The 13,384-nt window shown below is 45.6% G+C and overlaps 2 protein-coding genes across 2 annotated transcripts in view; one reads left to right on the top strand and one right to left on the bottom strand.

Annotated features, from left to right (window-relative positions):
• BUB1 (BUB1 mitotic checkpoint serine/threonine kinase) overlaps positions 1-3,490 on the top strand; it is a 34,517-nt gene extending 31,027 nt beyond the window's left edge. The window contains exons 21-25 of the mRNA XM_065929828.1: positions 1,442-1,603; positions 1,774-1,931; positions 2,034-2,208; positions 2,805-2,911; positions 3,276-3,490. Coding sequence (XP_065785900.1) covers positions 1,442-1,603; positions 1,774-1,931; positions 2,034-2,208; positions 2,805-2,911; positions 3,276-3,471 — 798 coding nt within the window. The 3' untranslated portion in view covers positions 3,472-3,490. The remainder of the gene's footprint in view (positions 1-1,441; positions 1,604-1,773; positions 1,932-2,033; positions 2,209-2,804; positions 2,912-3,275) is intronic.
• Positions 3,491-7,436: 3,946 nt separating this feature from the next.
• LOC136164614 (two pore channel protein 2-like) overlaps positions 7,437-13,384 on the bottom strand; it is a 51,962-nt gene continuing 46,014 nt past the window's right edge. The window contains exon 19 of the mRNA XM_065929829.1: positions 7,437-9,678. Within this exon, the coding sequence (XP_065785901.1) occupies positions 9,548-9,678 (131 nt within the window). The 3' untranslated portion in view covers positions 7,437-9,547. The remainder of the gene's footprint in view (positions 9,679-13,384) is intronic.

Genomic DNA, 13,384 nt, shown 5'->3' with positions numbered 1-13,384 from the left:
CTGCATGTCTGAGGTTATTGACATTTCTCCCGGCAGTCTTGATTCCAGCTTGTGCTTCATCCAATCTGGCATTTCACATGATGAATTCTGCATATAAGTTAAATAACCAGGGTGACAATATATAGCCTTGACATACTCCTTTCCCAATTTGGAACCAGTCTGTTGTTCCATATCCGGTTCTAACTGTTGCTTCTTGACCTGCATACAGATTTCCTAGGAGGCAAATCAGGTGGTCTGGTATTCCCATCTCTTGAAGAATTTTCCAGTTTGTTGTGATCCACACAGTCAAAGGCTTTGGTGTAGTCAATAAAACAGAAGTAGATGTTTTTCTGGAACTCTTGCTTTTTCAATGACCCAATGGATGTTGGCAATTTGATTTCTGGTTCCTCTGCCTTTTCTAAATCCAGCTTGAACATCTGGAAATTCTCGGTTCACATCCTGTTGAAGCCTGGCTTAGAGAATTTTGAGCATTACTTTGCTAGCATGTGAGATGAGTGCAATTGTGTGGTAGCTTGAACATTTTTGGCATTGCCTTTCTTTGGGATTGGAATGAAAACTGACCTTTTCCAGTCCTGTGGCCACTGCTGAGTTTTCCAAATACCCTGGCGTATTGAGTGCAGCACTTGCACAGCATCATCTTTTAGGATTTGAAATAGCTCATCTGGAATTTCATCACATCCACTAGCTTTGTTCGCAGTGATACTTCTTAAGGCTCATTTGACATTGCACTCCAAGATGTCTGGTTCTAGGTGAGTGATCACAGCATCATGGTTATCTGGGTCATGAAGATCTTTTTTTGTATATTTCTTCTGTGTATTCTTGCCACCTCTTCTTAATATCTTCTGCTTCTGTTAGGTCCATACCATTTCTGTCCTTTATTGTGCCCATCTTTGCATGAAATACTCCCTTGGTATCTCTAATTTTCTTGAAGCAATCTCTAATCTTACCCATTCTGTTGTTTTCCTCTTGTTTCTTTGCATTGATCCCTGGGGAAGGCTTTCTTATCTCTCCTTGCTATTCTTTAAAGCTCTGCATTCAAATGGATAAATCTTTCCTTTTTTGAAATCAAATCGCAACACAGGGTGCCTTCATTCAAGCCCTGGTCAGGGAACTGGACCCCACATGCCACAACTAAGAATCTGCTGAATCTAAGACCCAGCACAGCCAAATAAATATTAAAAGAAATAGTCTTTTAAAAAAAGATAGTAGTGGTTTCATTTAGATCTGTTGTCAGCACTTAGGAAACAAAACTATCCCACGGGGATTCAGAACTGCCTTGCCGCTAAAATTATCTTGCAGCAATCCCCATACTACAGCAGCAATTCATAGCTTGTCATCACTTTTCCACCCCGTGCCCTTTTGTTTTTGGATGAAGTTGCTTTCTTGCGGTCATTTTCCAGAACATGAGCTGGATGTGAATGTTACATTACCTGCTTTGCAGGTCCAGAAGCCTCCCAACCTCTGGGAATTCTACATCGGGACCCAGCTGATGGAGAGATTGAAGCCAAGTATGCAACACATGTTTATCAAATTTTATTCCGCCCACCTGTTCCAGAATGGCAGCGTGTTAGTAGGAGACCTCTACAGTTATGGCACGTTGTTAGTAAGTGTGATGCTTTGATGACACAAGCATGAAGTACCTTTTTTGCTTTGCACATCCCTTTTTGCACTTGAAGGTTTTATTGGAGTGGTGGGTGGGGCAAAGCTCTTGGTTTGAAATTTCATTAATCATGGGCAGCCAACTCAGAACATTCTACTGTCCATTGTTTCTAGAATGCCATTAATCTCTATAAAAATACCCCTGAAAAAGTGATGCCTCAGGCACTAGTCCTCGCTTTTGCTATCAGAATGCTCTGCATGATCCAGCAAGTCCATGACTGTGAAATCATCCATGGAGACATCAAGCCAGACAATTTCATACTCGGAAACAGGCAAGTGTTGCACTTTGAACGGGTACTTCTCTGACCATCTCCCCCAGCAGCCTTTTATTTTCTGTGCTTACACAGCCTGGTGCTTATTTGTGTTTAACACAGATTTTTGGAACAAGACAGCAAAGATGATGACTTATCTGCCGGCTTGGTCCTGATTGACCTGGGTCAGAGTATAGACATGAAACTTTTTCCAAAAGGAACTGCATTTACAGGAAAGTGTGAAACTTCTGGTTTCCAGTGTATTGAGATGCTCAGTAACAAGCCATGGAACTACCAGGTAGAGAACTAGAGAGATCTGAAAACATTTCCTGTATTACATTCACTGCAGTCTTGACATGAATTTGGGCATCCAGATGGTTTGAGCTGGTGTAGTTGTTTTCAGTTGTGGACACGTCACACTTCTCGAGCTTGGGGTGCAGTTCAGAAACCACAGCTAGCCCCTGGGGGAGGGGAGGACGTCCATGGGATTGATGTTGTACTGGCCTTTGTGATAGTATGAATGGCACGGTAGCCCAAGAAAAAACAGAACTTCCTGAGATGCTCTGTCAGGAGGTGGTGGGTGATCTGCCATCTTTGGAAGCCTCCAGCAAAGCCTAGACAGCCACTCATAGGGCATGACAGTGTGAGGGCTGACACGTGGCTTCCAAAATTCTTTGAAATCCTGTGACTGTTTTCTATGATTTATTTTGTATTGGAGCATAGCCAATTAACAACATGGTGATAGTTGCAGGTGGATGGCGAAGAGAGTCAGCCATCCAGACGCATGTATCCTTTCTCCCCTGACGCCCCTCCCATCAGGCTGCCCCTTAACGCTGAGCAGAGCTCCCTGTGCTGCACAGGGGGGCCCGCTTGATACCTGGATTTCCTTTACAGATTGATTACTTTGGAGTTGCTGCAACCGTATACTGCATGCTTTTTGGCACTTACATGAAAGTGAAAAATGAAGGGGGCATCTGGAAGCCTGAAGGTCTTTTTAGAAGGTGGGTATTAGCATTGGTGCTACAGTGGAAAGGATAAATAGAGTAGACTGTTGCCTTCTGTCTGGTGGAAGATGGATCTTTGCCACGAGCATCCATGCCTCGGGAAGCAGGGTGACATAGCACAGTCCTGGCCCTCCATGCAGTAAGCAAGTTAAGCAGTTCTGTTTCTCCATTCGTAACTTTTGTTCAATAAGGTGTGCGTAGACATTTAATTGAACCTCCAATTTCTCTTAGTTATAATAGAGTCAACATTTCCATTCTTGATGCATTAAGCTGGGTTTAAGTGAGTGAAGTCAGATGCAAGACGGTTGTCGTGCGTGTTGAAGGCTACGCTGCATCCCTCTTTACGTCTTTGTCTCACCAGGCTTCCTCACTTGGACGTGTGGAACGAATTTTTTCACATAATGCTGAATATACCCGATTGTCATCATCTTCCATCTTTGGATTTGTTAAGGCAGAAGCTAAAGAAAATATTTCAGGAACACTATACCAGCAAGATCAAGACCCTGTGTAATAGGCTAATTGTACTGCTCTTAGAATATAAGCGTTCTCGGAAATAAAATATGGACACTCCCTGGAGATCGCCTTGTAAATACTTGCCCATTCACTCAGTACCTCGATGTCTACATTTATTATTATTGTAAATGTTTCTTAAAAATAAAAGCCCACAAAATATATCCATGTGACATAGTTGTTACAGATATTTCAATAAAATACACAACAGGATAAGGTCCCTGCCTCGCAGCTGATTTCACTGCTTTTGGGGTGGATGTGAGCATTTACGAGAACAGTCTGCAGAGGAACATTCTCTGAAAGCACTTTTAAAACACCGACCTGTTTACTTTAAGCCAAAAAAGAGCCTCGTCAGGTTTTTTTCCCCCAAATTTAAAGGTTTATATTTGTGTAAAATAAGCAAAATTTCCCCTGATATATCCAGCGGACTTCACGTTTTTATGAATAAAATGTGCATGTCCTTTATGTATTATAACTATATATATATGTATATGTGTGTGTGTGTGTGTATGTATATTTGTATAGCTCCCCAAGTGACGCTAGTGGTAAAGAACCTGCCTGCCAGTGCAGGAGACATAAGAGACAGCTTCCATCTCTGGGTCGGGAAGATCCCCTGGAGGAGGGCATGGCAACCCGCTGCAGTATTCTTGTCTGGAGAATCCCATGGACAGAGGAGCCTGGCGGGCTACAGTCCGTGGGGTCACACAGAATTGGACACAGCTGAAGTGATTAGCATGCATACATGTCCTTTGTCATACCTGTTCTTCATTCTATTCATGGGAAATAACACAGGGATAAATCTTAAGCGTCTGTTTTTTAAAAGTACCATAAAAAAGACTATCCCAGATCTTGAAAGTAGTCATACATCATTAATTAGCTCTGAAATAACAGCAGCCAACATCACTCATTGACCAGCCCCTGCATTAGAAGGTGAAGTCTCAACCACTGAGCCACCAGGGAAGTCCTGCAAATATGTTTTTATTTTAAAAGTAATATAACCTACATGATTGATTAAACATATCCTCAAATTAGAAGGAAACCAACATTAGATTTACTCACAGTGTCAAAACAACCGAGCACTGATAAAGACAAAATTGTGGGATTTTTTTCTTTCCTCTTGAAAATGTTTTCAGTGGAAACAAAACTAAAGCAGATAAGGGTGCTGTTTTACTAAAGTGAAAGTGTCAGTTGCTCAGTCATGTCCAACTCGGCAACTACATGGACTGTAGCCCGCCAGGCTCCTCTGTCCATGGGATTCTCCAGACAAGAACACTGGAGTGGGTTGCCATTCAGTTCTCCAAGGTATTTTCCTGACCCAGGGGTCGAACCCAGGTCTCCTGCATTGCAGGCAGATTCTTTACTGTCTGAGCCACCAGGGGAGCCCCCTGCTGTACTAAACTCAGAGCTAAATGAGTCCATCTGTGAAAAACAGCTGTGGCGCCTTCTTGTCTTGGGCAGGGAGGACCCTTGGCCTCTGCTTCCAGCCCCTATCACCATGTCCTGCCTCCCTGCCAGCCCATTTGCTGTTACTGAATCTTCAGCCCCATCACACCCAAGACACCCTCCATGTCCTTCATGCCAACAACCTCAACCTGACCAGCGTCATTTCAGCACTGCTGCCACCCATCTGGTGCCCAGTCTGTGCCAAGGACTCCACTCACCACCTGCACAGTCAGCTACAGCCTTGTCCCCAGGAAGGAAGGCTCCATCAAAACAAGTCATTTTATTAAATACTCACTTTAGGAAAGTAGATCGTTTTTGGTGGGTGGTGGTGGTAGTGATGGGTTTTGGGTTTTTTGTTTTTCTCCATTTCATGGTACAAACTGCAGCAGTTGTCTTCATTTCGTTATAAATTAGTTGTCTGGAGCACACACATATACACGGCTTATCTGCACAAGGACAAAAGCTCTGCATCCAAAGGGCAACTGAGGGACTTTGCTGGTGGTCCAGTGGTTGACTTTGCCTTCCAGTGCAGGGGGTAAGATCCCACAGGCCTTGGGGCCAAAAAAATCAAAGCGTACAAAACAGAAGTAACATTGTAACAAATACAATAAAGACTTTAAAAATGGTCCTTATCAAAAAAATCTTAAAGGAGGCGGTGAGGGGGGCAACTGAGATGGATGCCACAGACAGCAGTGTTGGGGGCAAAGAAACCTCCAACTCACCAATGGAGACTCGAGTTCCCTGGGGACAGAGCTGGGTTCCATTTACCCCATGTCTCGAGCTAAGCAAGGGCCCAGCTCATCCTAAGTGCCCGGGTGTGGGCTGGATTCACCAAGGTTCAGATTTAATAAGTACTTGGGCTTCCCTTGTAGCTCAGTCAGTAAAGAATCTGCCGGAATCTGCAGGAGACCCGGGTTCAATCCCTGGGTTGGGAAGGTCCCCTGGAGAAGGGAATGGCAACCCACTCCAGTATCCTTGCCTGGAAAATCTCATGGACAGAGGAGCCTGGTGGGCTGCAAGCCATGGGGTTGCAAAGAGTCAGGCACGACTGAGTGACTAACGCTTAAGTTACACTTGGGTCAAGGTCTTCCCCATTCATTCCCGCTCCCTACTGCTGCCACCTGCTCCACATTCCCAGCCCCAGCTGAGAACAACGCTGGTTACCCCCGAGACTCAGAGATTCCTGCTACCAGTGCCTCTTCGCTTTGGATTATATCTGTGTCTAAGGCAATAGTTCCAAAAGGTACTTTTCCTAAGATGCACCCAAGAAACCACAAGTGTGGCCCAGGCATATCAGAAATAAGCACTCAGAGATGGTTGAGCATCGGCACGATACGTAAACACACCTGCAATGCTGTTCCTCCACACCTCATCTCTGGTCCCAGCAGTGTCCTTGGTCCTCCTTTTCCCTCATCAAGTCAATCCATCTGCCCCATTGGTTCTATTCTGAATGGTTCAGATGAACCCATTTCTGGATCGGTCCGGCTGCAGGCAGGCTAAGCTCCAGTAACAGAGAACCCACACGAGGCAGCTTAGAGAAGACAAAGGTGACTGTGACCTCTCGTTAGCCTGGGGAGGGCAATCCTGTGCTAATGCTGACCCTGCTGTGCTGGACAGAGGCTCCCAGGATGTTCTGGTGGCTGCCATTTCCCAGCAGAGCTGGACATCGTTCCCAGGGGCAAGACCTGCGAGCTGTGGACCCCAGCTGAGCTCACAGCCCACAGACCAGACACAATCAAGTTGGCTGTGGCTCTCGCCAGGGAGCTGAGAAATGATGTGCCCAGCTGGGAGCCCAGGTGCCAAAATGTGGGGGTGACTAATCCCCTAAAAGGTAGAAGAAAGACCTGGAGGAAAGTGGCCACATCGGCCACCACTCCTGCCCCTTGTCCCCTGCCTTACACTGTAGGCAGCTGCTGGGGCGGGATGGTGCCCCGCTGGCTGCTGCAAGAAAGTGGTAACCCGATCCTAGGCGTCTGACCCTGAGACCTGCTTTCCTCCTGTGGTGGTGGTGGTTGGGTCCTTTCTGACTCTTGCGAGTCCACTCCTCCTGTAGGGCTCACACTTGAAAAAAGTTGCGTAACAAAGCTTCCTCCACTATTAATACTGAACATGTGGAACACGCATAGGTCCATGAGCAGGTGAATAAATCAAGAGATACAGATGGCATGGAACACTCCACAGCATTCTGTGTGTTATTTGTGTCTGCACTTCAGCATGACAACTATTAGTAAGTGAAAAAAGCAAGACATTGAATTAAACATGATAAACGTCATGACATCCCATTTAGGATAAAAGATGCAATGATACAGGGACTTCCCTGCTGGTCCAGTAGCTAAAACTTCTCGCTCCCAGTGCCGGGGCCCAGGTGCAATCCCTGGTCAAGGAACTTAGAGCCTGTGTGCTGCACCTAAGACCAGGCACAGCCTAAGTGAATAAAAATAAATTTTTAAAATGCAACGATGTATTAACACACATGACATCCACGGCTGTAAACGGGTAGGTTTAGCTCCAGAAAGATAAGCACACCTTCAGCGGTTCCCCTGGAAAGGGTGTCAGATCAGCAGTTCCCCTGGAAAGGGTGTCAGATGTGAGTGGGAGGATGAGAGAGGGGCTGAGGGTAAGGGTGAGGGGAGGGGATGCTTAGGCAGCTGGGGATGGACATGCGCACACTGCTATATTTAAAATGGATGGCCAGCAAGGACCTGCTGTGCAGCACGGGGGACTCTGCTCCACATTATGCGGCAGCCTGGACAGGAGGGGAGTCTGGGGGAGAAGGGATCCATGTATATGGATGGCTGAGGCCCTTCACTGTTCACCTGAGACTCAAGCATTGTTAATCGGCTACACCCCAACACAAAATAAAAACTTTATAACATAGAAAAAAGCAACTTCCGGCTTTTTTCTATATTTCTGTATTGAATGTTTTACAATGACTGCATCGTTTCTAAATAATTAAAAACAGAAATGGTCAGTATATTTTCAAATTTAAAAAATTAAGTTGCCACTAAGTACATTTAGCTTAATCCTTTACATAATGATAAATGTTAAATACACAAAGAAATAAGAGAGGTCTGCATGGATGGCAGGACTCCACAAATCCCAACAGATGGGTCAGCAAGGCCCCCATCTCCTGGGAATTGTGGTGGCAATGGAATTTCAGGTACCAACGCTGAACACCAGCTTGCTGGGTTTTAACCCAGAAGGTTAAACGCCATCTGGAGTACACAGTCAGCACTCCAACCACCGTCCTCCTCCCCAGTCCACACAGTCTGGGAGGGAGGTACCATCTGCCCCAGATTTGCAGGTGAGGATGCGGGGCCCAGAGAGTTTAGGTGGCATGGTCAGTGGGGAGCCAGGCAGCAAGTCAGTCCAGCCCGAGTCCTGGCCCTGAAGCCTTCGCTGTGCACCAGGTCACCCTCAGAACGAGGGAAGGTCCCTCCCAGGCCAGGCTCAGCTGCCACCCTGACATTCAGAGGCCTGAGGTCAGGAAGCCGTACTCCTTGCCAGCCAATCCCCTTGCTCAGGACAGGGCCAGTGACAAGGTGCAGAGGAACCAGGAGTCCTGCCCTGCCGCCTCAAGAGGATTCACTTCCTCAGGACGCAGTTGTGATCAGCAGTAGTCAGAGTCACAGAGAGAAAACAGAATGGTGGCCAGCGGGGGCTTGGGGAGGGGGTGTGAGGAAGTCACTGCTTCACAGTACAGAGCTTCCTTTGGGGCGATCAGAAGCTCTGCAGGTCTGTCGTACAATGACACGAATATACTTAGAACTACTGAGCTGCGCACTTAGAAATGGTTATGATGGTAAACTTCATGTTGTCTATTTTACCACAAGTAAAAACGTTTTAAATACAATGAAAAATGTTAGTCGTTCAGTCGTGTCTGACTCTTTCCGACTCCATCTGCAGCCCAGCAGGCTCCTCTGTCCACGGGATTCTCCAGGCAAGAATATTGGAGTGGGTTGCCATTTCCTCCTCCAGGGGATCTTCCCGACCCAGGGGTCGAACTCAAGTCTGCTGCTTGGCAGACGGATTCTTTACCATCTGAGCCACCAGGGAAGCCCTTTAAATAAAATAAATCCTTTTAATTTCCCAGAAGGAGGAGGTCACTGTATTGAGAGATTTGAAATGGGAAAGTGGCCTCAGGGAGCAACTGACTCAAAATCTTGCTATAACTGTAATTTAATTCAAGAAATTTTGAGAGCCTCCCTTGAAAAAGAAGCAATTGTGACAGAATTTGATCTTCACATTCATATTGTTCTTCATTTCGAATAAACACTGGATCTAAAAGCTACCACACTACGATGTGTTCCTTTAGCATATTTCGGTATTCATGTAACACCATAGCACAGTATTCATTTAGTAAAATAGCAAAGTATCATATAAAAATAAAGAAAATCTTTTATATATCCATCAAAAGAACTTATGTGTATGAGCAATGCCCTCTACAAACTCCTTATAGATTTTCCTCTCCTTACTTCTATGATCAGCTCCAAGCATGACCCCAGTGGGACCACACAGAGCCGACGACTCAGGACGGGCAGGGCGACTCACAATCTTATCAAAACACATAGCAGAGCACAGATGGGAACCCGGGCTGAGAAAGTAACCTCTAGGTAGGAAATGCGAACAGTGACGATAGCTTATCTTGGTTTCCAGTCGTGGACGTTTCCAGGCTCAGGATCAGGCACTGTTATCAAAATTGGGCTTCTTGGGTGAGAAGTTCAGAATCTCCTCCAAGGAAGGGTCTTTACCCTCTGGAGCTATTTCAGACTCAAACATCTGCTGCAACAAAGTGTCCACCGTCTTGTACTCTGGGTGGGAAGAAGGAGAAAGGGCACATAGAACCTCACTGTAGGGGGAGAAGGGGAGCACCCAGCCCCTCAGAGCTGGGCTTTCCTGAAGGAGGACCTCGGAGCCCATCCCAAGCAGCACCCAACCCCCATGGAGGCTCCGGAGACCAAGGAGAAGGTCCCCCTTAAAGGAGGCAGGAGGACCACCTTGAGGTGGCATACCCATCCCACTCCTCCCCTCGTCTATGCTGTGCTGTGTTTAATTGCACGGTGTCCCCGCCAAAGCCCCAGCTGGAATTCAGACAGGTGTGGGTTCACTCAATGTTGTTTAATTGCTAAGTGTTATCAACTCTTTGAGACCTCTGGACTGCAGCCCACCAGGCTCCTCTGTCCACGGGATTTCCCAGGCAAGAATACTGGAGCAGGTTGCCACTTTCTTCTCCAGGGGACCTGCCCAAACCAGGGGTCAAACCCACATCTCTTGCATTGGCAGGTGGGTTCTTCACTGCTGAGCCGCCAGGGAAGCCCCCTTGGGTTTACTCAGTCAATCCATAACTCACTGCAAATCAGTAAAGGAATTAAACAGCCCCATGTGCCAGGCACATTGTGAGGCCCTGGGAATACAGTTCAGTTCACTTCAGTCTCTCAGTCGTGTCTGACTCTTTGTAACCCCATGGACGACAGCACACCAGGCCTCCCTGTCCATCAGCAACTACAGGAGCTTGCTCAAACTCATGTCCATCGAGTCGGTGATGCCATCCAACCTCATCCTCTGTCATTTCCTCCTCCTCCCACCTTCACTCTTTCCCAACATCGGGGTCTTTTGAAATGAGTCAGGTCTTCCCATCAGGTGGCCAGAGTATTGGAGTTTCAGCTTCAGCATCAATCCTTCCAACATTAAGGAGTGATATCCTTTAGGATTGACTGGTTGGATCTCCTTGCAGTCCAAGGAATTCTCAAGAGTCTTCTCCAACACTACAGTTCAAAAGCATCAATTCTTTGGCGTTAAGCTTTCTTTATAATCCAATTCTCACATCCATACATGACTACAGGAAAAACCACAGCTTTGACTAGATGGATCTTTGTTGGCAAAGTAATGTTTCTGCTTTTTAATATGCTGTCTAGGTTGGTCATAGCTTTTCTTCCCAGGAGCAAGCATCTTCATTTCATGGCTGCAGTCACCATCTGCAGTGATTTTGGAGCCCGAGAAAATAAAGTCTCTCACTGTTTCCATTGTTTCCCCATCTATTTGCCGTGAAGCAATGGGACCAGATGCCTTGATCATAGTTTTCTGAATGCTGAGTTTTAAGCCAACTTTTTTACTCTCCTCTTTCACTTTCATCAAGAGGCTCTATAGTTCTTCTCTTTCTACCATAAAGAGTGGTATCATCTGCTTATCTGAGGTTATTGATATTTCTCCCAGCAATCTTAATTTCAGCTTGTGTTTCATCCAGTCCAGCATTTTTCATGATGTACTCTGTGTATAAGTTAAATAAGCAGGGTGACAGTATATGGCCTTGCTGTACTCCTTTCCTGATTTGGAAGCAGTCTGTTCCATGTCCAGTTCTAACTGTTGCTTCTTGACCTGCATACAGATTTCTCAGGAAGCAGGTCTGGTGGTCTGGTATTCCCATCTCTTGAAGAATTTTCCACAGTTTGTTGTGATCCACACAATCCAAGGCTTTGGCGTATTCAATAAACCAGAAGTAGATGTTTTACTGGAACTCTCTTGCCTTTTTGATGATCCAACGAATGTTGGCAATTTGATCTCTGGTTCCTTTGCCTTTTCTAAAACCAGTTTGAACATCTGGAAGTTCACAGTTCACGCCCTGTTGAAGCCTGGCTTGAAGAATTTTGAGCATTACTTTACTAGCATGTGAGACGAGTGCAATTGTATGGTAGTTTGAACATTCTTTGGCATTACCTTTCTTTGAGATTGGAATGAAAACTGACCTTTTTCAGTCCTGTGGCCACTGCTGAGTTTTCCAAATTTGCTGGCATATTGAGTGCAGCATCTTCACAGCATCATCTTTTAGGATCTGAAATATCTCAACTGGAATTCCATCACTTCCACTAGCTTTATTCGTAGTGATGCTTCCTAAGGCCCACTTGACTTCACATTCCAGGATGTCTGGCTCTAGGTGAGTGATCACACCATCGTGATGATCTGGGTTGTGACGATCTTTTTTGTACAGTTCTTCTGTGTATTCTTGCCACCTCTTCTTAATATCTTCTGCTTCTGTTAGGTCCATACCATTTCTGTCCTTCACTGTGCCCATCTTTGCATGAAATGTTCCCTTGGTATCTCTAATTTTCTTGAAGAGATCTCTAGTCTTCCCCACTCTATTGTTTTCCTCTATTTCTTTGCATTGATCACTGAGGAAGGCTTTCTTATCTCCTCTTGCTATTCCTTGGAACTCTGCATTCAAATGGGTATATCCTTCTTTTTCTCCTTTGCACTTCACTTTTCTTCTTTTCTCAGCTATTTGTAAGGCCTCCTCAGACAACCATTTTGCCTTTTGCGTTTCTTTTTCTGGGGATGATCTTGATCACTGCCTCCTGTACAATGTCATGAACCTCCATCCATAGTTCTTCAGACACTCTGTCTATCAGATCTAATCCCTTGAATCTATTTGTCTCTTCCACTGTAATCGTAAGGGATTTGATTTAGGTCATACCTGAATGGTCTAGTGGTTTTCCCTACTTTCTTCAAGTTAAGTCTGAACTTGGCAATAGGAGTTCATGATCTGAGGCACAGTCAGCTCCCGGTCTTGTTTTTGCTGACTGTATAGAGCTTCTCCAACTTCGACTGCAAAGAATGTAAACAATTTGATGTCAGTGTTGGCCATCTGGTGATATCCATGTGTAGAGTCTTCTCTTGTGTTGTTGGAAGAGGGTGTTTGCTGTGACCAGTGTGTTCTCTTGACAAAACTCTATTAGCCTTTGCCCTGCTTCATTCTGTACTCCAAGGCCAAACTTGCCTGTTACTCCAGGTATTGCTTGACTTCCTACTTTTGCAGTCCAGTCCCCTATAATGAAAAGGACATCTTTTTTGGGTGTTAGCTCTAGAAGGTCTTGTAGGTCTTCACAGAACCATTCAACTTCAGCTTCTTTAGCATTGCTGGTCGGAGGATAGACTTGGATTGCTCTGATATTGAATGGTTTGCCTTGGAAACAAACAGAGATCACTCTGTCATTTTTGAGATTGCATCCAAGTACTGCATTTCGGAATCTTCTGTTGACTGTGATGGCTACTCCATTTCTCCTAAGGGACTCTTGCCCACAGTAGTAGATATATGGTCATCTGAGTTAAATTCACGCATTCCAGTCCATCTTAGTTCGCTGATTGCTAGAATGTCAATGTTCACTCTTGCCATCTCCTGCTTGACCCCTTCCAATTTGCCTTGATTCATGGACTTAACATTCCAGGTTCCTATGCAGTATTGCTCGTTACAGCATCAAACTTTACTTCCATCACTAGTCATATCCACAACTGAGTATTGTTTTTGCTTTGGCTCCATCTCCTCATTCTTTCTGGAGTTATTTCTCCACTGAGCTCCTGGGCATACAATGGAGAACAAAAAAGATACAGCCCTGCACCTGTGGAGCTTTAAGTCTGCAGAGAAGACAGATGGTGGCCAGGCAGTCACTCAGCAACGCATGTGCATCTGACCTGAGCTAAAAGGCGGGGGAGGAGAGCTGGGGGGGAGCTCACAGGAGCACCTGA

Source organism: Muntiacus reevesi, chromosome 3, assembly GCF_963930625.1.
Source record: "Muntiacus reevesi chromosome 3, mMunRee1.1, whole genome shotgun sequence".
Lineage (NCBI taxonomy): Eukaryota > Metazoa > Chordata > Mammalia > Artiodactyla > Cervidae > Muntiacus > Muntiacus reevesi.
The sequence above is the reverse complement of the archived record's forward strand: the minus strand, read 5'-3'. Positions and strand labels throughout refer to the sequence as shown.